This window comes from Centroberyx affinis, unplaced genomic scaffold (assembly GCF_046629955.1).
Source record: "Centroberyx affinis isolate AG114_WGS23_722 - 3 ecotype Tasmania unplaced genomic scaffold, CSIRO-AGI_Caff_v1 ptg004126l_1, whole genome shotgun sequence".
NCBI classification, from domain to species: Eukaryota; Metazoa; Chordata; class Actinopteri; order Beryciformes; family Berycidae; genus Centroberyx; species Centroberyx affinis.
Genome location: NW_027281900.1, coordinates 242,552 through 266,359, shown reverse-complemented (window position 1 = coordinate 266,359; position 23,808 = coordinate 242,552). Strand labels below are relative to the sequence as shown.

The window sequence follows — 23,808 nt, the reverse complement described above, 5'->3', positions numbered from 1 at the left end:
TGTTCTTAGCAGTCTCATTTTACAGTAACAATGCAATGTTTGTGGTGTTTCATTAATTCCTTCCAGGTCTTTGTAATCCTGGGTCCACCAACACTAAAGCTCTTTACAAATCAAACCCGAGCTGATGCCCATTCACTCACACACACACACACACACACACACACACACACACATATTCACACTGTGCCAAATCGCCTTAGTGGCAGTAGTGGCAGGGAGTGTTCTCTCTGTGTTTTGGTTTGACCAAGGCCCACTTTTCTCAGCCAATCAGGAGGAAGGAGCCATCAGGCCACCTGTAAGTCCACACAGGAAGGCTGCCTCTGGCTCCGCCCACCAACAGGATATGAACAAATCTAGAGCAGCATGGGTGAACAGCAACAACTTCATGTTGGCTATTGAAGAATAGCCAACATGAAAATACTCTTTTTCAGTAAATTGAGCTCCTAAATTAGCTGAAGGGTAGCATTTATACCAGACCAGAGAGTTTATCTGACTTCCCCAACTCTGATATAGCCTAGGCTAGGCTACTCACTTCTGATTGATTACGTGCTTAAGTAGCTGCTGTAGGTCTGCTTGTTAGCTAGCTAACAATAGTATCTGGTTTGCTGACTATCGCTGTGTTTTAACACATCTGATTTGCCCACTTCCTAAAGTATCTAACAGCCAGAAGCTAGTGTTAGTAGTGGCTAGTAGTCGCCTGTTAACTTTGCAAAACTAGTCTGCTGGCTGATCAGGTTCTCATGCACTCATGCACTGCAGCAGAGACTGTAGTAGCCTACAAAAGAAGACAGTTTCTACAGTTACCTAAATCTGGAAACGATCTCTATCAGGCCCACTTTTACTTACAATGTTACTGAAATTACCTAGACCCACACCACAGTTACCTTTATTTTATATCTCTCTTTTTCTTGCCCGGCCTATATATTTAGGCATTATTTGCGCACAGCTAATTGCCCAATGGGCCTCCATGATGACGCTAGGAGTGTGACAACTGTAAAGCCTTTAGCTCAGGGAGTTTTTCTACCAGAGGAACGATTGGTTGGTTGGTTGGTTGTTTGCTTGGTAGGAAGGTGAGCTGCTGTCCCACTTAGAAAAGCATCTAATTTCTGTTTGTTCCAGTGCTGAATGTTACTGCTAGCTAAATGCAGGAACAAAAATCATGGAATGAAACTTCTGAAAGATTCTAAACTTTGACCAAAGAATCAGTATAATAGATCTTTAAGCTGTGATCTAGGTAACTAGTGTAATGAATAACAAGTTAATGAGTGCTTATGTTAAGCCTCCACCTGAGGTGGAGGGCTGTATAGGTGCCTCTTGCCCCAGATGGGGCGAAGAGCCAAAGGAAAGGTATGTTAAGCCGAGGAAGTTAATGAATACTTCATGGTTGTAGTGACATTTTGTGCTAGCCGACATTGAAACCAAGCTTGGATGTTATAGGAAGAGAGGAATAGGGTGAGAGTGTGCGTCACTGGGGTTATCAACTGGGCACCATCCCAAATGTTAAATTGATTTGGTCCCACAACACCTTAAGAGCTCTGCAGTGATACTGTCCACATCACTCTCAGCACTGATCACACCTATAGATGAGATGAAACTTTATTGATCCTTTGGGGGAAATTAGATTGCCACGACAGCAAATGTGATAGGATTCAGCAGGGAAAAAGAAATACGAATATAGGCTAAGCACAAATAGGCCTACAGAATATAAAATAAGCAATAAAAACAGTCATGATAAAAAACAGAATAGGCCTATAACAATTGTGTATATGCTGCTGACAATTTCAACACATGTTATATAGGCTGTAGGAGTGTTAAGTATGGGAAAGAGTATGGATTACATACAGTTGGTGTAGGACTACATCTTCAAAGGCCCAACAGAGAATTTACTGTACCTTAATCACAAAAAAAGTGTCATCGTTCAAATCAAATCAACCCCATCCTTCATCTCCTGTGATAAACCACAATCTCCTCTGTATCTTATTTCCTGCTACGCAAACCGGAGAAGGAAACCATGCTTTACAACATCTCATTTATTCATGGTTAATCCATAACTTAAAGATAGCCGAGGCATTTCAAAGGAAGTTTTGGAATGTATAGGATTAATGAATAACATATGAAGTACCCACACACACACACACACACACACACACACACACACACACACACAAGCTTGTTCTACTCTTGCTCTTGCTGTTCATTGTTTTATAATATATTGTTTTTATATGCATATATCATTTCTTTGTGTAAAGCTTTTAAAAACACTTGATAAATACATTTGAATTGACTTGAATACTAAATTGAAACATTATATATAACGCCCATAACCAGACTCAGGCAAGAGCACAAGTCTAAATATATATTGGCAATATTGCCTTCAGCAGAGACAGGGATTTGCATATTGGTTAAAATCGGTGTGGATAAAATTGTAGTAGCTATCAGCAACAAAATCATAACTGAAATCAAAATTCTTTTGGTCATAATTGTTTGTAAAAATGCCTCAGATTGTTGCACCTGTGTCATGGCCTTGAAAGTTTTGAGGATTGAGTGACTGTATAATCATGGGGGATTTAACTGAGCTGTGTGCAGCAGCTGGGAACCGAGCAAGATAAATCACAATGCAGCAAACAATCATAACAAAACATACGCCATTTTACCCAAAGTGTGTTACATTAGCATGAGTATGTACATTATGAATGTGGGACTCAAACCCCTCACCCAGACAGTATTAGTACCATCTTCATCATCATCATCATTGAGACATAGCCTACAGGACCGCAATTCACTGAGTTTCTTACAGTTGGACATAGTTTCCATTCCAAGGGAGCAGAATATGTCAGGTGGTTGTTAGTGTGTGGAGAATGTGTGTGTGTGTCATGTAGGCGCTTGTCTGAAGGATGGGTTACAGCAGAGGTATCTGTGGTCATAAAAATGATTGCAGGTGAAAGACTTCTTAAGTGCAATTTTAAAAATATGACAGTCTGAACTTTACGCTCTTTAACACTGTGTGTTGTAGAGCGTAACTAAGTGATTATTATATTGGCACATTGCCTTGTTATGAAGAACAAATATGAAAACAACAGCCCCCTACGGTATATTCGGTTTACGTTTTATCTGTATGTTAAAATTGTTCCCTGTGTGGAGTGTTGACATGACCAGTGAACAGGCAGTTCTTCCATTTGTCTTTGTGACGTTCACTACATGCCTGCAGTTATTTTGTGATGAAGTGTTGTAATTTACTTTTTTTGTGTACCCATTTTCCCTCAACCTGCCTCTGCTTCTACTTCAGTGAGTGATTTCCTACATTTCCCAGAATGCCTTTCGTTAAGACCCTGGCCAAGTAATCCCAGCCAGTCCAAGGACTTGACCTGCTCTTAGTAAGAGGCGACTCTGATGGTGAAATCATTTGTGACACAAGAACAACTGACACTAAAAACCTCCTCAGTAACACAGGAATGCATTCCATCAATTAGTGGATTCAGCTAACACTTGTTGACATGAACGGACATTTTCTGATTGAATTTATTGTTTCAAGGTCACTCAGCGAGTTTTACAGTAGAGTAACTAATGAACTTTGACCAAACTATTCAGCGCCATTTCAGTCATAATATTTTTGGCAGCGGGTAGTTAGTTACACTGATCAGGATGTAATGCACATCTAATCTGAAAGACAGAAAAATCTACATCAAAGGTAAGGAAGACTGAAATCTTCAATTTAAAATTCCAACTATTTCTTTTCATTAGGACTATCCAATGCTTTTAACAAGCTACTGCTGCACCTTGACCTTGGTTTTGCAGGTGGTGTAAATGAGGTTTTAAACATTTCACCCTGACAATGTGGAATCAGAAGCTTGTCGATGCCAAGGAATGCAGACTAAGTCTTCTAAAAAAACAAAAAACAAAACTCCCTCTGGTTAAATTGCTGTGTCATTACCCAGCATGCTCAAACTCCTAATCTCCTGGCAAATGCCTTCAGCAGAATTTACATTTTGAGAGGGCAGGGACTCAAAACTCAAGAAATAAGGAAATTCCCACACATCGAAATACAAGCTGCTGTTGTTAAAGCAGGTTTTTTTTTTTTAATTAAGCACATCATGTTGTTTTAAATATAGATGATGGCAAACAAATGTCTTTATATGAAATTAAATAGTAAATACATTCTAGGAAAACTGACAGGGCAAAGGGGCCGGGCTGCCAGCAGAGGTGTATGCTTATATATGTGTGTGTGTGTGTGTGTGTGTGTGTGTGAACAGTCAAGGCCAGTCCATGCAGTATTATCATAAGTTGATGCATATTATCCTTTACAATATCCTTTAGCTTCATGCAGTATTTATAACCCCAATCATTTATACTCTAAGGGAAAAAACCATAGAGCAATATCAAAGAATAGATAGAAAATATTTATTGAGAGGTAGAACCACTGTTAACAAAATGGAGAGATTACATAAACTTTTAACTTTTCTTTTTTACACTGTACAATACTGAGCAGGGATAAATGAATGAACTGATGGCTGAGCAGCAAGAGTCTATAACGAGCCAAGCAGCGATGTGACTGTGATAGTTTTTTCTCCTCAGCAATCATCGTTCTGGACCATAACGAAGAAAAACGTGCAAAAACTCGACCAGGAGTCGCTGCAGTATTCCTCCGCCAGCTTCTTGTTATCAGGCTTGCAGGCTTTGACAGTGGCGGGGCGGGAGTTGGGGGAGGGAGGCGGGGCGGCCATCCTGAAATGAGCGTCACCGGGGGCTTTCCTGCACACGCCCGCCCTGACCGCAGCACCGCCGTCCCGGCACAGCTTCCTCTGCTTCTTCAGCGCTCTGCCGATTTGCTTCCAGTAGAGTCTGGGGTTGGAGGCGTACTGCGGACAGGCGGCCGGTTTGGCGACGTATTCGCAGCTGAAGCGCCGGTCTCCGTTCCTGCAGGTCACGGAGAGGGTGAGGAGCTCCTGGCCTGTCGCCACCCAGGTGCACTGAGACTTGTCTTTGGCCACCAGTTCCCCCCTCACCGGCAGAGGTCCGACGGACTTGGGGTGCTGCCGGCCCTCCTTCTGCCCCCTGTCCCTCTCTCTGCCCCGGCCCGCCGCCCGTCCTCTCCGCCCCTGACAGCTGATCAGCACCAGCTGCTGGGACATGCAGGCCAGCAGCAGCAGGACGGTTACATGAGTCAGGAGAGCCATGAGACCAACACCTCTCCAAAAAAAATAAAAAAATAAACAACCTGCAAGAGGAGAAACTGGGAGTTAGATCTGTTACCTCAAATCATTTGTATTCCCCCCTATACTAATGAGAACTTTTACAATCCTGTTATTGATTTTAGAAGTTCATTTATTTAAGTTCAAGTTGATTTATTTCTAACAGCCCTTCATCACACAGCATGTCTCAAAGGAGTACAAGCCTACCTAGGTCTTAATAATCAACAATCAATCACAGAACAAACTGATGAAATGCAGTATCGACAAAATAAAACACAAGGAAACAAAACAAAACACAAGACACAAATGAAGGATAATAAAGAAATATCACAGCAAAACTATAAGCTAGTTTTCCTATAGGAATAGTATAGTGATGCCATAGGAGATAAACCAATAAGTACCACTGTAAAGTACAATAACAGAACTATAAACTCACTATAGAGTAACACCATAATTTCCTATAGAAATATAGGAATACTGAAACCTTAGGAGATAAAACCTTTCAATAAAGGATTTTAAGGTCACTATAATTTCACTATTGAGTATACTGTAAGTTCCTATAGTAATATTATAAGAATATTATAGTGATATCATAGGAGGTAAAAAAAATAGCATTACTAACACTACTAAACTCACTATTGACTACCACACACACACACACACACACACACACACACACACACACAGGTCGCTATAGTGAAATTATAGAGATATTATAGGGATACCACAGGAGGTAAAACAATCTTATGATAAGGTCACTATGAACTCACTATTGAACACATACAAACAGACATACTACAAATCACTATAGGAATATTATGGGCATATTATAGTGATTCCATAGGAAATAAGTTCACTATAAACTTTAAACTCTATAAAAGAATATTGAGTATCATAGGCACACTATAAGTGTCTATAAGATTATTACAGTGATACCATAAGCGATAAAAAATAAATAAATACCATCAAGTATAATAAAGTCACTGTAAACATACTATTAAGTATCACAGACACACTATAAGTCACTATAGGAATATTACAAGAATATTATAATGATACCATAGGAGATAAAGTCACTATAAACTCACTATTCAGTATCACAGACATACTATAAGTCAATATAGGAATATTAAAGTGTTTTTTTCATTATTGATCCTCACACACTGGTCCTAGAGCAGCAGTAATGGTGACTTTAGTAAACTTACCTGTAGTTTTGAGAGTGTAAACTGCGGTTTTCCGTTGTGACACCTGAGAGCCGAGCGTCGCCTTTAATAGTTCACCTGCATGTGGCTGCGCTGCTGCTGCTGCAGAGCCAGCCCCTCCCCTACCCTCCCCTCCCCTCCACACACACACACACACACACACACACACACACACACACACACACACACACACACACAAAATGATAAGCTTGGAAAGGGCTTTTGTTTTGTATCCAACCATATTAAGGAGATTTATTTTTAGTCAGCTTATTTTACTGCATTGGCTGGTTCATGTCAGTTTGACGAAGAGATTAAATCATGAAATAAGAAAGTATATAAGGCAGTTTATCTTGTTTAAAGCAAATGTCTTGAAACAACAACAGTATGTTTTTAATCCAGCAAAACTATCTGCTAGTTCAGTGAGATAACCGGACTACAAATATCACACACACACACACACACATTACGTATAGCTCAAGTACAACATCTCATGCACTTTTATTAGTTATATCATTTCATTTCACTCTCAGTTCATTAATATCGATCAATATATAAATACATTTGAAGAAGCTTCTAATCATAGAGTCACACTTACCACAGCTCATTACCACAGCCAGTACCATAGCTCCTGCATCACATCACTAGCTTGTCTGGGAAGCTAAGCAGGTCTGGCTGTGGTTAGTCCTTGGATGGGAGAAGAAGTGGTGTTGGAAGATCAGTAGCAGGCGCTCTTCCCTCTGGTGTCATGAATAATATCCCCAATGAGACAGGGACTCTGTCCTGTGAGTGAGCACTGTCTTTTGGATGAGACGTTAAACCGAGGTCCTGACTCTGTGGTTAATAAAGATCCCATCGGCACTCATCGCAAGAATAGGGATGTAACCCCGGTGCCCTGGCAAAATTCCCAAAACAGGCCTTCCTTCCATCATGGCCACCTAATCATCCCTTGTTACCTAATTGGCTCTTTCAGTCCTCTACTCTCCACTGAGATAGCTGATGTGTGGTGAGCAATCTGACGCAAACTGGCTGCCGTGCATCACCCAGGTGGGTGCTACACACTGGTGGTAGATGAGTTGAGCCCCTCTTTGAGTACTTACAAAAGTAAAATTGTTATGATTACCAGACTTATTTAGAAATATTAGAACATTACCTCAGCATTTTGGCAGGCTGCCTGACTTCCACGATAACATAACTTCTTTTTTTTTTAAGATTTATTTTTTTTGGCATTTTATACTTTATTTGAGAGATATAGTGAGAGAGAAAGACAGGAAGGTATGGGAGAGAGAGCAAGGGGAGGACATGCAGCAAAGGACCACGGGTCGGATTCGAACCCAGGTCACTGCTGGAAGGCCTGAGCCAAATGGTACGTGCTCTACTCGTGCTCTACTCGGTGAGCCACATTTACTTCAAGCAAATGCAAATTACTCAAATGTTTTCATGTTTAAAAGATTTTGAAATCACTGGAACATCTGTCAGTATACGGTATGCCAAAGATAAATCGACCCCAAAACATCTTGAAAGAGGCCAGATGTCCTGCAGCATGGAGTCACTTACTGATAGAACTCGGTAGACTTTGTGTTAAACTGGTGCAACAGTGACACCCAATGGTCATATCAGGTATTGCAGTTTGCATCCCAGGAGCAGGGTCCAAAGTCCCTAGTTTTTTTTTAAATATTTTTTTATGTAGGAATATTAGGCTATTTGGAGGGCCACCAACGAAAAATTACTATAATATTCAGATAATATTCCTATAATATGCATCTGTGGTGCTCAGTAGTGAGATCAAAAGACGTTATCACTATAATCTATTCCTACAATATCCCCGCACTTTTGCATATTTGAATAGTATCTTTGTAAAATGTGTTATAGGATTGTTATAGTTATATAGTCTTTTTCATTAGGAACAAGCAACAAAATGAACCTTATTGACACAGAAATTAAGAACCAATGTTTATTCATTGCATTAAAAAAAAAATCTGACATTCATAATTTCTTCCTGTCAAAACACACCAGTAGTGGATCAAAACAAAAACCTTGGTCTTTCCCCAACAACGTAATATTCAACGCTTGGTTTAGATGATGCAAATATACATACAAGTAAACAAACATAAATACATAAGTATATGGCACCTAAGGCTTGCCTGTCTTGCGTCCAGTATATGGTTTAAAAAGGTGTGTGGAGCCTCTGTCACAGGCTAAACTTGTACCATTTCATACATGTATTAAGCACTACTCTATAAGAACCGTTTCACAAAACAGTTGTTCATACCTGATTAAGCAGTCAGGTAGTAGTTTTCTCCCAGTTGTGACACTTGGAATGATGTTTTACCAAACATTTCAGACTAGTATGGCTGTCAACAGAACATACATGCAAGGCTCATGGTGAAGTAGTGCCAGGAGTTTGGTTTGACTGGCAGTACCATCTTTCCCCCTGCAGAGGGCGCTGCAGTTCTTCTACCGTCGAATGTCAAACCCCATCGTCTGGAAATCCCCTCCAAGTGCCGCTTTAATCAGACTCGTGAAGTTATCTTCATCAGAATTGTAAATCTGTGAATATATAACAGAGGGGGAAATGCATATATGTAGTTGAAAATTATGAGCATCAGTAATATCTTGAGCAAAGAAGAAAAAAAAGTTAGTGCTGGAGGCAGTGTTGCTTTAAATAGCCTACACAGGATCAGTTATTCCACAGTATTTTGGGATTTTTAAATTAACATTTATATATTATACAACAATATTTATATATAATTAACAATTATGCATTTAAACAACATTCAGATATTGTAGTTTTATGATTTAAAATTTACAAAAGGTAAAAAAATGATAGACTAATAAACTTAAATTAAAAACAAATAAGTAGAAAAAAGGACAGCACTAAACCAAATTAAGTAGCTACATTCTGAAATAGTTTGTTGTAATAATCAGTGGGACAGACACACTTTTCTTACCATTTACATATTCCAGAGACTGTATTAAAAACATAAAATCACTCAAAAAGACTTTGAAAAACTTGTGGATACTGTATGAAATTTTCCAATCAGTATCATGAGATTAAAGATGACGTTTGCTGCTCACCTTCCTCGTTAATTCCGAAACCAGCCGACGACGTAGGCGCAGACGCCTTGCAGTGACTTCCAGCAGTACTGCTGAGCCATCTTCCTGGCGTGGCTCTTGGCGGTGGGTGCTGTCGGTGTCGCAGTGCCTGGCTTTGTGGTTCTTACTCCCGGTGGGACCCGGACAGAGGTTGTGGGAGCTCTTCTGGGCGGATCGGGCCTTGTAGGTACGGGTTGTGGCTCTGGCCTCACGGGCCTGACCAGCCTGACGGTCTCTGTCCCCGACCGGGGGAAGGAAGCCGACGAGAAGACCATCTCAGACTCGTCGGTCGCCTTTTTGCACATGTGAGGTTTGATCTGCCTGGGCGCCTGGCAGGCGTTCTGCAGTTTCCTCAGGCCCCACGACATCTGGAGGAAGTAGTGCCGAGGGTTTTTGCTGTAGGGACGACAGGTGTCAGGTTTACCAATGTACTCGCACCAGTAGGAGCGCCTGTTGCTCTGACACGACAAACGCAGCCTGGTGAATTCCCTGTGTCCCGTGACGATCATGGTGCACAAGTCCCCGGCTTTGGTCTTGAACCTGATGGGATCGTCCCAGATGCTTTGCCTCCTGCCTCCGGTGTCGCTCTGAGCCTCGGCCGGCCAGAGGCAGCAGGCGAGCAGCAGCAGGAGCGGAGCGCTGGCCTGAGTCCACATGGTTTCCGATGGGATGCTGAGTGTGGGAGGAGGAGAGAGGGACTGCACAAGCGAAGGGTCCCTCCTGCTATTTATTGGTTGAGCACACAAAGAGGGAATTCAGGTGGGGAAAAAAAAAGCCAGACTAAAAGAAGCTGGCTGTGTAGGGGAGGAGAGCAGGAGGCCCTCAGCAGTGACAACATCAGTTATGAGTTGTCTGGTGCCACACGTAAAACCAAGTGGGAGGGTGACACTGATGTTGCTCACGTTTGCCCAGGTGTTACATAATGAGAGTTCAGACAGTAACTCATGAACAAATTCCTTGACAACTCAACTTTGTCAACTGGATCTCATGAGAACAACTCCCCCAAAAAGAGGCTGATGCACTCATGCCTCCAGAGGGTTTATGTAATCATGCAAACATTAAAAAAAAAGATAATTCTACTGTGTCTGCTAAGTGCATCTCAATAAAAAAACAAGCCATGTCTCAGAATACACTCATGCGAACGCACAAGCTGTACCCGTCAAGTTCCTGCTTGTTTTAAAAGGCAGCTGAGGTTCGCAACCAGGCAGCAGAACCTATCATTTCCTTCCAAACATAAACACAATCTGACTGCACAGCCATGAAGAGAGAAACGTGAGTACGAGTCACTCAGAGGCTCCTCTCACATGGGTAAGTAATTACCGGGCCAATTAAGCAAGAACAAGACTAGCCCATAATAGAGTAGGTGAGTTCAGACTGCATGTATGTAGCATGCTTGTTGGGCCAGAGAGTGCCAGATTTGTGGGGGGGTTAGGGGGGGTTGGGGACTTGTCTTTAGCTGCTTTATTTCCCAGGCAATCAATCCCATCTGGAGAAAAAGGTCTCATTGTGAGTGAAGTGGGAGCAGTAATTGACACATCCGGAGGAGCTTGTGCTTTACTAGAAAAGAATTAGAGGGTAGATCCATTTTGTACCCCCCTGAAAAAGTTACCTGATGTTCACTGTTAAGTATTTAAAAAACACTACATCCTCTAAAAAGCCACTGTTTTCCAAGTCAAAGGCTCAAAATAGGCAGGAACTTCATTAATACTCAATAGAGTTTTACGCTCGTGCCATAAATCATGTTGTTAGAGTAGGAGTGCCTCATTTTTTTGGAGTGACATCCTTCAGCTGAACTCCCATCCTTGGCTAAACACCAAATTAATCCTGACAGTGTTAGTTCCCTGCTCCACCCATCGAGTTAACGGTAGATAGTTCAAAACCTAACTCTTGCATAACTCAGTGAATAAACATGGATTATTTGTGAAAATCCTGGAAATGACCATTCATTGCAAAGCCACTCGAACAGAGCTTTTGATGTCAAAGTAAACAAAATAAAAATAAATTTTTCTCTGGGCCGTTTCTTCTGTTTTTGACCAGTTTGTCCACATCTGTCTCATATTCAAGCCCATTTAGGAGGAGGAGTGAGTTGGCATGTGGTTTTGCTGGTGGTGTTTATTCACATACTGCCTGGTGACTGAGGAAACCTCAGAACGAAGCTTATAGAGGAAGATAATCATCTCCTATTGAAAATAGCTGACCAGTAACACAGCACAGCAGGGTTTTGGCCAGCGGTGGCAGCATCGCCTAAGAATGTGCGGTCTTGTGTTAAATTCTTAAGATACTCCATGAACAAACTGTCTCATGGTGAGTGTCACTCGTTAACATCTGAAGAACTGATTCAGTTACACAACACACAATTAAAACATGTTCTTCTGCTTTCTCTGTATAAACACACACCTACACACACACGCTCAATAACAGCACATATTTTTATCCTGCTTTCTCTGTAAACACACACACACACCCTGTCCCACTCACTGCAACACTCTTACGTTCCCTATGATTTTATTATCATCATCTGCATCAGGGCTATTTATATTTATATTATTTATTTATTCTCTTACTTGCTATTAATGCACTTTATTTTGTGCCATAGCACAAAATCCTTCTGTTTTTTTTCTCATTTGCATGCACAAAAACATTAAACCTAAAAATACGAACCTAACTATTATACCAAACATGTTATCAAAAACTGCTTATTCAAAATACTACTTTTTATGAAAAAACGTAAAGTCATTTGAAACTCTAAAGAAAGCTGAAAAGAACGACAGTGAAAGAAACAAACTGAATTTGAAAGTTTATTCACAATTTGTACACTCTGTTCATCACCACATAAAAAAAGTTTCTTTCCAGTGGCTCCATCAGTGCTCAACTATGGAGCATCACATTTCAAACCAGTTACCATTGTACCTGTCCTGATGGCGTCCAAACAGGTTTTGGATACAAGATATCTAGTTTAAGCACTTAGTAAAACTGTGTGTGTAATAATCATACCTTTTTCCCCCAGGATGGGTCATAAACAGACTCTGATACACCGCTAATTCTGTGATAGTCCTGTCAAAGTGCGCACACTGAAGATACACTGTACACTGCAAAAACTGTCCATCTTAACAAGTCAATCAAGTGTTAGGTATTAAAATCTTATTTCCCTCAAGTGAAAAGCTACCAGTTGACCTCATTGTATGTTGGCCATTTTTAATTTATGTCAAACTTGGGGTGGGAGCCTCTACCCAGAAGATTGGCATATAAAACTAGCATTAATTAAAAACATAAGTGAGGACAACCAGTTATTAATTAGCTAGTAATCCCTGGAACAACTAGCATACAACGCCTGCTCAAATTTAGCAGGTAAGTTAGCTAATGTTAGCTTACTAGCTAATTAGCTACTAGCTAGCTACTTAGGCTAGATTCTAATAGTGGGACAAATATATTACCTTAAAATGTGAACCTCATTTCATTTCATTTTTCAATGGGGAATATTTGAAAAGATAAAAGTCCAATTTCTGATATTTTAGGCTTACTTGCTCTTCTAGGCAGAGTTTACCACCTCAAGTGTGAGTGACAGAAGTCAAAATGGCTGCCATGAGAATGAGGTCCATGAAGTGAGAAAGTTTCACTTGTTTTCAATGCAAATCAATTGTCACTTGTTTTCTTAAAATTATTAAAACAACTAAAAGTGTACTGAAAATAAGTCAGTTTATCTCACCAAACTGGGAATTTTGATTCTTACTCATTTTATGTAAAGTCAAATTTTAAGACTCAACACAAAATCAAATTACTTTTAATCCTTACAATTGGTTGCTTGTTGTAGGAACTGCAGCTTATTCTGTTGCACTCTATATGAATCAGCCAAACTCATAATAAAACACAAACTTAAAATGTTAAGATGGATATTATTTTTTGCAGTGTGCATGGATACCATCAGTTGTGTAAGCCATAAAGCCTTGTACTGGGTTTCTGCCGTTTGATTGACAGCGCTCACTTGTCCCATGAACAGATTGTCTAACTTTTCCCATCTTTACTACGCTGACAGTAGCTGCGGACGCACGTCTAACCTGTAAACAATAAAGGGAGATGGGCGGGATCATTGGATTGGCTTGCCCAATGCGTTAGTGATGGTCAGAGTCGAGCATGTCTCAGCCATCTGTGGCCACCAGACATGTTAATCAATACAAAATAAAAAATAGCTCTTGAATACATTCACTCGTTCCATAGTTTCAAATGTATCCATAGCTACTGTAGGGTTAAAACTCTGAAACAAAATAAGCAAATAATCGATAGACCACTAAGACCTGAGACCTACAGTAAAAATAGGATTTGGCTTGAAAAAGCAGTTCTCCACTTAAAAAGTATCACCTCTATGAAAGCAAGAAAGATATCGATTAAAATGTCATGTTAGTGAACTCAACATGATAGTTTGCATTATTGTTAATCAATTAATCACCTAAGGAACGATCTATATGCCTTGTCAAGGTGTGTGAGATATTAAACTGTTACGCTCTGACTTTGTTTTCACATGATTTAAAGGGAAAATCCAACCTCAACACTTTAACACTGTTAAAAAAAAACAGCTATTGGTGGTGTACCTTGCATTCTTAGGTCTATTTTGTTTTTGGTGGTGTATTTTTCTTATTCCAGCGAATAACGAAGATATTTAATAAGATATTTCCAAGATATGAGATATAATGTTGAGTTTGATAGCAGAAAACTTCTCAGCTAAAACATCAATGGTGAATGCCAAGTTTTGGTGTCAGAATCAAAGGACAAGGGCTTCTTTCAATAAATCTTTCCAACATTCAATAATCATACAGGGACAAATCCTAAAGAAGAGGCAGAGATACCAGTTTCTCCACCGACAGCAGCCTCAATAGACCAGAATGCAATGCAGCCACAAGACAGGTTGGGTTTCGAGTTTTAAGCGGCGCGATTCTTGCTTTTTCTCGACTGAAAAACTCTCAATTAACTGTTGCTATCGCTATTTCTCTCTCCACCTACACATATAATCCTCAGCTGAATGCAACAAGTTCAGGCCCGTTCTCTGGGGGGGTTGTCGAAAGGCATTCTGGGAAATGTAGGAAATCACTAACTGAAGTAGAAGTAGACGAGGGAGGTTGAGTTGATATCTAACAGTGTAAGAGTATCTGAAGGTGGATTTTCCCTTTAAGAAAGAGCGTATCTGTCAAACTATCATGGTGAAACATACTTTTGAAAGGCAACCAGTCATTTGCAATGTGGCCCGAACCAGCAAAGATGGCAAATTCTGGCTGTCCTGTAATATTGTAAACATATAAAAAAAAGTCATGCTAAATTTCTTTATATTAAGCACAAAAATACATCCAGGAACCACCTGTTTTTCTATATTTGTACCGCTTGGTTAGAATCATCCAGTTCTCACCTCAGTCATTTAAAATACCATGCACCCACCAACTCACACACACTATAGTTAAAAAGGATGCGTCGTTTTCAGCAAAATCAGTGTGTCTAGTTTCAGAAAATACACTTTTGCGTTACTTTTTAACTAGGGATGGGACTTTATGATCATCTCAAGATGCGATTCGATACGCGATATGGGGTTCACAATTCGATAAAATCGCAATACAACGCAATAAACAAAAATTATGTGCAGAATTATGTTTATTTCTGAGCCGCAAATCTTTCTAGCAATGGCATTGGCTTGCTAGAACGTTGTAAACAATATAAAAATGTCATTACAAAGTGCAGATAATATAATTTGGATGGAGAGTTTATGAAATTGTCTCATTTTTGATTACTACAGCAGAATAAAATGTAGCTAATATCGCGATTAGTAGTATTAGATAGTATTCTATCTAATACTACTAATACTACTAGAAAAATACATGTCAGGGTTTTCAGTTTACTGGCCAGTTGGGGATGATTCTTCTTGCACTTAGGGTTAATATTAGAATACTATAGTTAGTATTAGATATGTATTGTCACATTTTTGTATTGCGATATATTGAATTTCGTAATATTGTCCCATCCCTATTTTTATCAATATGTATCGCTCCCAACAAACAGTGTGTTGACAAACTGCCCCACACTTAACACACTGTTGTGCTCAAAGCAACGCATCCATTTTATTTTTCTCCTAGCAGCTTGCCATGACCATCAGGTGACCTTTGAGCCACTGTTTTCGAAAAAGCACAAACAAGTACATAAAAATGAGCAATCAACAGGCATTACAGTTATTGTCACGTCTTCCCGCTGAACTGCTCCTCAGCTCCGTATTGTGTCCAAACAAATGTAAACGCAGACACGACAGTCTTTTGAAAAAAAATGCAGAACAACACTGGCTCAGATTAACGCCAAGGGAGAAGGGTTTTTTTGGGTGGGGAGGCAGCTATACTACAGGCTTTGATTGGCCAGGTTGGTTTCAGTTGATCACCGAAGATAATGGGAGAGACACCAGAAGTGCTTCGTTCAGTCTTCTTCTGTGGTAAGGAAGTCCGGCTTTTATTGAGCTCCGTCTGGTCCGAAGGGGATGTGAAACGAACGGCTTAAAAATAGATGAAACAAAAAGAAAATGTTTTGGTCAACAACCCCAAAATATAACAATGTATTCGTGCATTGCTTTATACATTTCTGTATATACACATTGCTGCTCTTTTGTCTTAGCTCTTATTTTGTTTTTCCTATGTATTTTCCTATAACATCTCTCTTACAGGATGATTCTTGGGTTACAGTAATATTTCCACATGCCATAAAATAAGTGATTTAGCCTCATATTACATCTTAAAATCATATTTTTCTTGAAACAAATGAAACAATTTTATGGGGTGGGATAATCTCACTTGTTTCCAATGTAAATCAACTTGCTTCAAGAATTTTCTGTATCTTGACAATAGTGAAGTGATCTGCTTTGTTTCATGATATGTCACTGTGTCACTTTGGTCCATAGAAAATTCTCAAAACAAATGAAACTCCCTCAAAAACAAATTAAACTTATCTCATCCATTTGACACATTTTTTCACTTGTTTTAAGGAAAATTAGATTTTCAGACTAAATGATAAGATGGGCATCTTCTGTAGTGAATGGCTCTGACCCTTACACTCTACATACTATCAGTTGTTTGTAATGTTGATCTAGGAATTAAAGCTTATTCTACTGTTGAATTCTCACTGTAAGTCGCTCCGGATAAGAGATTCAGCTAACTTCCTAGAATGTAAAATGTAAAATGTAAAAATGTAAAAAGGCAAACTTACTATCCAGTGTTTTAGTTCCAGTTTTCGAGGGCACTAGGAAGACAAATATTAGGGGAAAATGAATTACATTTATTAAGATTACCTGAATAATTCAAAACATATTGCTTTTAAATGGCCCAGGAGATTAATGATGCTCTGGCTGGGTTGTGAAATGAAAGACATGAAAGCAAAGTCAGTGATGCTTTCATGATGCTCCATGGAGGATTTTCAAAGAGAGCATTACGCTTGTTCACTACTGTTGTTACAGTAACCCCATATAACCTGCTTCCCATTGGGAATTTCTCCACTAGAAATTAAAGGTTTCATTCCAAAATGCTATATATCCATTTTGGAAACTTTGGTTACTTCATGTTCATTCTTCAATAACTGCTTGTATAATCGGAAATTATACTATTTTAGAAGCATAGGCCTTAAATTAGCAAATAATTTCTATATAATCGTAATAATCTTGAGTGACTTTTACTATGTTGGATGTATTTTTTTTAGAGTAGGTGTTCGTCAAAATGTTGAATATCTCATTTTGGGATGAAACTTTCCCACATCATTTAGGACAGCCGTCATAAAAGAGGAAACAAATTTGACCCAATTTGGCTCCTAAATCATCTCAAATGAAAGCAGGAAGCAGCTCAGTGAGGCTACTGTTTGTACAGAAAATTAGTCCTTTTTTTCTAACATCAAAATATGTCATTAATGTCATTTATATGTCATTAATAGCAACAGGACAAGACAAAACCTTCAAGTTAGGCGGAACAAACACATGCGACACCTCTCCTCTCCACACAGTGACACAGCAGTCACAAACAGTCGTAAATACCGTCAAGGCATTTATGGTTCGTTAGCGATGCCAAAAACCTGCAAAGTCACTGCATGCAGAAAAGCGTTACAACATGCTGTAATGAAGTGTTAAAAAAAGGGATCGGTGGGAAGGGGACATAAGAAAAACGTGTAAATACAAGACGGAAAAGAACAGAAATGCAAAAGATAAGATAAAAAACAGAGAGGATGGCGTTGTGACGGCAGACAGACAGCAGGACGAGATGAGAGCTGTGGAAAGGAAAGGAAGGATGTAAGTGAGGTTGGAAGGAAGTAATTAAGCCGTGAAGTGAGGTGATGGAGAACCAGTGGTCTGATGCGTCGGCGGGTTTTAAAAAAAAAAATACCTTTCAGGAGCCAGAACAAAGGCCGGCTCTCTGTCACCAGTCGATGTGCCTCGGGGGAGCCGAGGCCCGCGGGAACCTGTTCATAGTGTCATAGGCGGGGATGCTAACGGCACAGAGACACACACACACACACACACAGGGAATAACGTCAACAGCCAAGACCGGCAAACTCAACCGTCACCATTTCGTTAGGACCCCTCCCGCCCCGCAGCAGCAGGACGGGCGTTTCACAAGCCAGAGAGCAAAACACTTCATCAACGTCCTCTGAGGGATTAAAGCTGAGAAACTGTACAGTTAAAGGGGCAATAAGTAAAGTTTTTACTGCCTCATAGCACAAAATGGCCGCAATATATCTGCAGATTTCTCACTTTCTGACCTGTATTCTGTTTTGGAAAAAAATCTCTACAAGCCCGAACGACTATACCAGAGATTTGTCAATGTTGTTGCAATTCCTAAGTTGGCCAACACAGGTTGATAGAAGGTTCATAGGTTCCTTAGTGCCCCTTTAAAATCATACTTTGACTGACTTTTGGACTGTGATTCATACAGGTTTCATTCCAAAATCGTATCCATTTTGAGAAAAACAATGAAATTTATCACTGAAGATTTAAAAAATATAGATGATTTAAGTTCCTGTTTTCCAGGAAATGATTATGATTTTTCAATAGGTTTTATGTTTAGGCATCATTTTTTCAAGTTTTTCATCTGTTTTCGGAATGAAACTCTTCAAAGATATAATAAATATAATAAGGACAAGTTCAATTAAGTTCAAAGGATGATTAGTCATGACTCAGTGACTGGTCTTCTCTGTCATTTTGGCGTTTTGCTCTCTGCCTATAGCCGATGTTACAGTAGTGTGGCTGTCCAAAGGCAGCCTGTTCCAAATACAACTTAAAAAAAAAACCATGCAGTTAGAAGTTTGTTAGAAGAAGTGAGTCAAAACGAGCAGCATTCAGTTTCACACCAAAGCTTGACATGCTTGCCTCTCTCTGAACAAAATGATCAGGTGAACATTCATCGGGGATTGGCTGACTCTAAACGAGAGGAAACAGGAAGATTTTTTCATTCCATATAACCATACAGTATGTCCCAGCGTGCAGACAGAGCATGCAGTAGGTTAGTGATATGGTAGACTCCTAAAAAAAACACACAAAAAAACACACAGCAGAACATCTGGGAACACTGAGAAAAGTAAGGGTAGCAAATACATTGACTTGGGAAGGATTGATCCAGGAATTAGCTTCAGTTTTATCAACAAATCTGGTAAAAATTTGGTATTTAACACACCTGTATGTGGGACCACACAGACACACAGACATACATACATACACACACACACACACACACACCTTATTTCTTCGAGTTTGTGATGCATTAATAATATTTGCCTTTGTTTCCTTGCAACTTGCTGTTCTTGTCCTTTGTTTTCTGTAAAGCACTTTATGACAAATCTGTTTGTTAAAAGTGTTTTGTGAATGACTTGACATTTTTTGTGTAAAGGCCAAACAAAAGTATTGCCACCATTACTTCTGACAGTGTTGCTTGTGTGTAATCGTTCAGTGGTGCTGACCTCCACGTGTGTGTGTGTGTGTGTGTGTGTGTGTGTGTGTGTGTGTGCGTGTGTGGTGAATCAACCCCCTTGAGGCCATGCACTGCGTCCGGCCACCTCATTATGCTTGCACCCCGAAGCTGTCGCGCATGCCTCCACTCCCCAAAACATGCAGCAGGATTATCTTTATTTTTACCTTGTCAGTATAGGATTTGGGATACCTTGTAAGCGCTCATTATGATAACCATTATTACCAATTTCCATACTGAAAACAAAATATCGTATACAAAAAAGTGATGAAAAATGTGAGAGACATGGCATGCTAATCAAACTTTTAGGATAAAAAGGTTTTCTTTTGCTAGAGCGCTAGGACATAAACATGTTTGTAAAGCCTTTTTGAGTATAAACCGCAGTGTTTTTATCTTATACCATAACTTACGAAAAAACAGGTGGACTGCTGCTTTTGTAAGGTAACGATTGCAAGAGCCCTTCATGAACGGTAAGGGGCACTTTTCAAAGGTAGCACACGACAAGAAGCCACACCATCCACCCATAAGAGCAATTCCAAGCTTAAAAACGTAAAACCAGCACCAAGAATTTAGTAAACAATTCTATGTACAAGATCCAGAGAATAGCACAGAGTGATGGAAGTAGAGAGGAGAGGAAGATGGGTAAAATGAATCTTACGTTTTCATGGGAATTGTCTCAATGCTATAAAGATAACACAAAAAACAACAACAACATAAAAATGTTAATGAAATGCTCAGCAATAGAAATGCACCAAAAAGTTGCCTGTAAACCAGCAGTGGTCGCGTGGCGAGAAACGCCGCCGAGCGAGACACTTGGTGACGACTCAGCTGTAACCGGGCGGGGCGAGAGGAGAGGGTCAACGCAAGAGCCATGAATAAGAAAAATAATTTGACAAACGCCTCAACGTTTCTTTATAAAGTGCCAAGTGCTTGACAGAGAGGAATGAAACAGAAAAACAAAGGATGTGGAAGATGGAAATAGTAGAAATGGTTATCACAAAGTAAAATGCCAAGTCCCAGAAACAGAGGAACTACAGAGGAGAGAAAAGGGAGGAGAGAAGAGATTAACAATAGAACAGCAGAGCAACTCTGACCAAAAAAAAAAACAAAAAAAAAAGTTAAAAAAAACCCACCATCTTAACAAGTCATTTTTTCTCTTACTGAGTCTTAAAACCAAATTTCCCAAGAAACAAGTGAAAAAATTTCTCAGTATGTTCAGATCATTTCAATTGCTTCCAGCACAATTCAACTTGATTCAGGAATTTTTTTTCACTTGTTTTAAGAGATATTTCTTTCTTTTCAGTGTAAAATCACTTGTTGAGATGGATATTATTTGCAGTGAACAGGCAGAGAATAGGAAGAAGGAAAATGAAAGAAAGAACATCCTATAAAGTATATAAACTTCCTATTATAATGATTATATAGTATCTATCGCCTCCAACTAACCAGGTCAACTTGTAAATTCAGTGGACAGTACGAATCTTCCTACTTTGATCTAAGTGGTAAATATCCATCAGGGGCATCATATCTGATCCTTCTCATGTAAAACAGCTGAACCTGAACATGTTTGCAGTTAGAAAAGCAGCGGCAGAATAACAGCAGCTACTCACTCGTCATAAACATCCTCTGTGTCCATCCTGCGGTAGTACTTGGCCAGTTTCACAGCCAGGATGATGCTAGGCAGCAGGAACAGAGTGCTGCAGCCCAGACCCATCCAGAAGGTGTTCTGTAGCAAACACAAAACCAGCATGTCAACATCAGGTTCACTGTTATAAACAATTATAAATGTAGGACTATTTCCTCTGAGGGGAGATGGGTTTTTTATAAGCCAATTATGGTGTTTTTTTTATGATCTGGACATATTTTTGCTTGTTTTTCCTTGTAATTCTTCTTATTTTAAGATTATTTAAACTAAACTAAATCAAAGTAAAGTAAACTAAACTAGTAATCCCATTCAAACATCAGCTATGACTTTATATTCACAGTTTTAAACACAATATTCCTGTTTCATAATGGCTATTAAATGGCCTACTAATATGACATAATGGCCTATAATATGACTTTTATCTCATGTGAAAAGCCTTTGTCTCTGCACTCAGAAGGAAATAATATAGAAAAAGCTGCATCCACCTGTATTGCAATCACAATATTCAGCAAAACAAAAATTGCATCTGTCAATATCATGCAGCCTCATCTGTGAGCAGTTTCCTGACTCTGAGGCTCCGGTCTGTTAAAGTGACCGGCCTGGTTTTAACGAGCGCGTTTGGTCTGTGTGTCCGGAGACGGTGGGACGGTGGGACCTGTGGGACCTGTGGGACCTGTGGGACCTGTGGGACCTGTGGGACCTGCGGGGGGTCGGAGGCGACCAGGAGGTTCATTAACAAGCTGCTCTGCTTCCTGTCACTGCAGAGTGCTGCTAACAAGACGCCCTGCTGACACAGCAGATGGGCTGATGTCGGGTTAGAAAAGTCTCCCTGCTCCACCTTTAGACCGCTGCTCAACATGCATACTGAGTCGTGCTGAACATATTGACCAAGAAATCATATTAGGATCTTTTTTTTACTGAATATTATATGTAGTGCATGCTGATACAGGTTTTTCTATACTCAACAAAAATATAAACGCAACACTTTTGTTTTTGCTCCCATTTTTCATGAGTTGAAGTAAAAGATCTAAGACTTTTTCTATGCACACAAAAGGCTTATTTCTCTCAAATTTTGTTCACAAATTTGTTTAAATCCGTGTTAGTGAGCACTTCTACTTTGCCAAGATAATCCATCCACCTGACAGGTGTGGCATATCAAGATGCTGATTAAACAGCATGATTATTGAACAGGTGTGCCTTGGGCTGGTCACAGTAAAAGGCCACTCTAAAAAGTGCTCACTAACACGGATTTAAACAAATTTGTGAAAAAAATTTGAGAGAAATAAGCCTTTTGTGTGCATAGAAAAAGTCTTCGATCTTTTATTTCAACTCATGAAAAATGGGAGCAAAACCAAAAGTGTTGCGTTTATTTTTTTGTTCAGTATACATAGTTTTTTAGATTAGATTAAGACAGGAAGACGGTATGAGACAAAGGTCCCAGGCCAGATCTGAACCCAGGACGGTGTGTGTTCACGGTGCCAGCTGAGCCGGCAAGACGCAACCAGGTTTTTGTAAAGTTTTAATTTCAATTTAAACTAGAAGAGTACAAACCTCTGCCAAGACTGAACAATTCTCCCACATTCAAAGCTGCAGCCTCTGTCACGGTTTGTTTACACACACACACACACACACACACACACACACACACACACACACACACACACACACACACACACACACACACACACACACACACACACACACAGCCAATGAAGTTGGAAGGAGGTTATGTTTTCACTCCAGTCTGTCTCCGGTTTGTTAACATAAAAAGTTCAGAACAGATTTGGCAGCAGTTTGGTGGACAGGTAGCTCTAGCATGAGTTGATTAGATTTTGGTGGTGATCCAGATCTGGGATTTCTGCCATTAGAAGATTTTCGTTTTTCAGCCATAACTGTTATGCCCCCCCCCCCCCCCCCCCCCCCCCCCCCGCCCAATAAACTCTTACCATTGAGTCGACCAGGAAGCTGCAAGCTACGATCTCCGCTGTGTCCACCATGTTGCTGAAGGGTTTGCATGCTGCTACCTCCATGGCCAGCTACAGACAGCGGGATATAAACAGTTAGAAATACGTCAAGTAGGATGTACGTCTCATCTTCTCATCTGCACTGTTATATTTATTTATTTATATCTTTTTTGTTTTCTTTTAAATGTGATTTTAACTAGTTTACTTTTTAGGTCTTTTATCTTGTGGTTCTCTTGTCTGTACTTTTGCACTTTTTAATTGTACATTTTTTACCTTTACTGTATTTTTTATTACTCTGTAAAGCACTTTGAATTGCTTCAGTGTATGAAATGTGCTATACAAATAAAGCTGCCTTGCCTTGCCTACGTACAGTATATACAGTATGTGGAGTGATATGTACAGTCTACTGTCTATACTGTATGTCGTGCACCTTCCCTTTGCTCTGAATGTTAAGTTCTCTTGTACCTGCAGGCGTAACATGTAACACTACTTGTGTTACTATGCTAGTTGCTGATCCTGTGTGTTCCTGCTCCAAAGCCACCATGACAAATCCCTGTACATTTATTGTACTGGGAAACCAAAATGATTCTGACTGTAATGAAAATGTAACATTGACCGCTTTGAGGTTGACAAAACGGCTTCAAACATCTCAAAGAAGCTTGTTTTTCCATTTGTTTTGAATTCTTTAAGTTGGCTACAGCAGAAACCAATGTGCCACAAAGCAAATTCCTCAAATTTATAGAGGTTGTAATT

General features: G+C 39.8%; 3 protein-coding genes across 3 annotated transcripts in view; all 3 read right to left on the bottom strand.

Moving 5' to 3' along the window:
* Positions 1-4,568: 4,568 nt before the first annotated feature.
* On the bottom strand, positions 4,569-5,174 carry LOC139663819 (fibroblast growth factor-binding protein 1-like). The gene has a single exon (XM_071542569.1). The coding sequence runs from the start codon at positions 5,172-5,174 to the stop codon at positions 4,569-4,571; it is 606 nt and encodes a 201-aa protein (XP_071398670.1).
* A 3,154-nt stretch (positions 5,175-8,328) lies between these two features.
* Positions 8,329-10,333, bottom strand: fgfbp2a (fibroblast growth factor binding protein 2a). Its single transcript, XM_071542591.1, has 2 exons — positions 9,467-10,333; positions 8,329-8,938 (listed from the first exon to the last, which is right to left on the bottom strand). The coding sequence occupies exon 1, from the start codon at positions 10,138-10,140 to the stop codon at positions 9,475-9,477; it is 666 nt and encodes a 221-aa protein (XP_071398692.1). The 5' UTR covers positions 10,141-10,333; the 3' UTR covers positions 8,329-8,938; positions 9,467-9,474.
* A 7,568-nt stretch (positions 10,334-17,901) lies between these two features.
* Positions 17,902-23,808, bottom strand: part of prom1a (prominin 1a) — an 84,800-nt gene continuing 78,893 nt past the window's right edge. The window contains exons 24-29 of the mRNA XM_071542581.1: positions 23,038-23,127; positions 21,057-21,172; positions 20,105-20,128; positions 19,614-19,682; positions 18,852-18,902; positions 17,902-17,971 (exon numbers count right to left, since the gene is read on the bottom strand). Of these exons, the coding sequence (XP_071398682.1) occupies positions 17,902-17,971; positions 18,852-18,902; positions 19,614-19,682; positions 20,105-20,128; positions 21,057-21,172; positions 23,038-23,127 (420 nt within the window). The remainder of the gene's footprint in view (positions 17,972-18,851; positions 18,903-19,613; positions 19,683-20,104; positions 20,129-21,056; positions 21,173-23,037; positions 23,128-23,808) is intronic.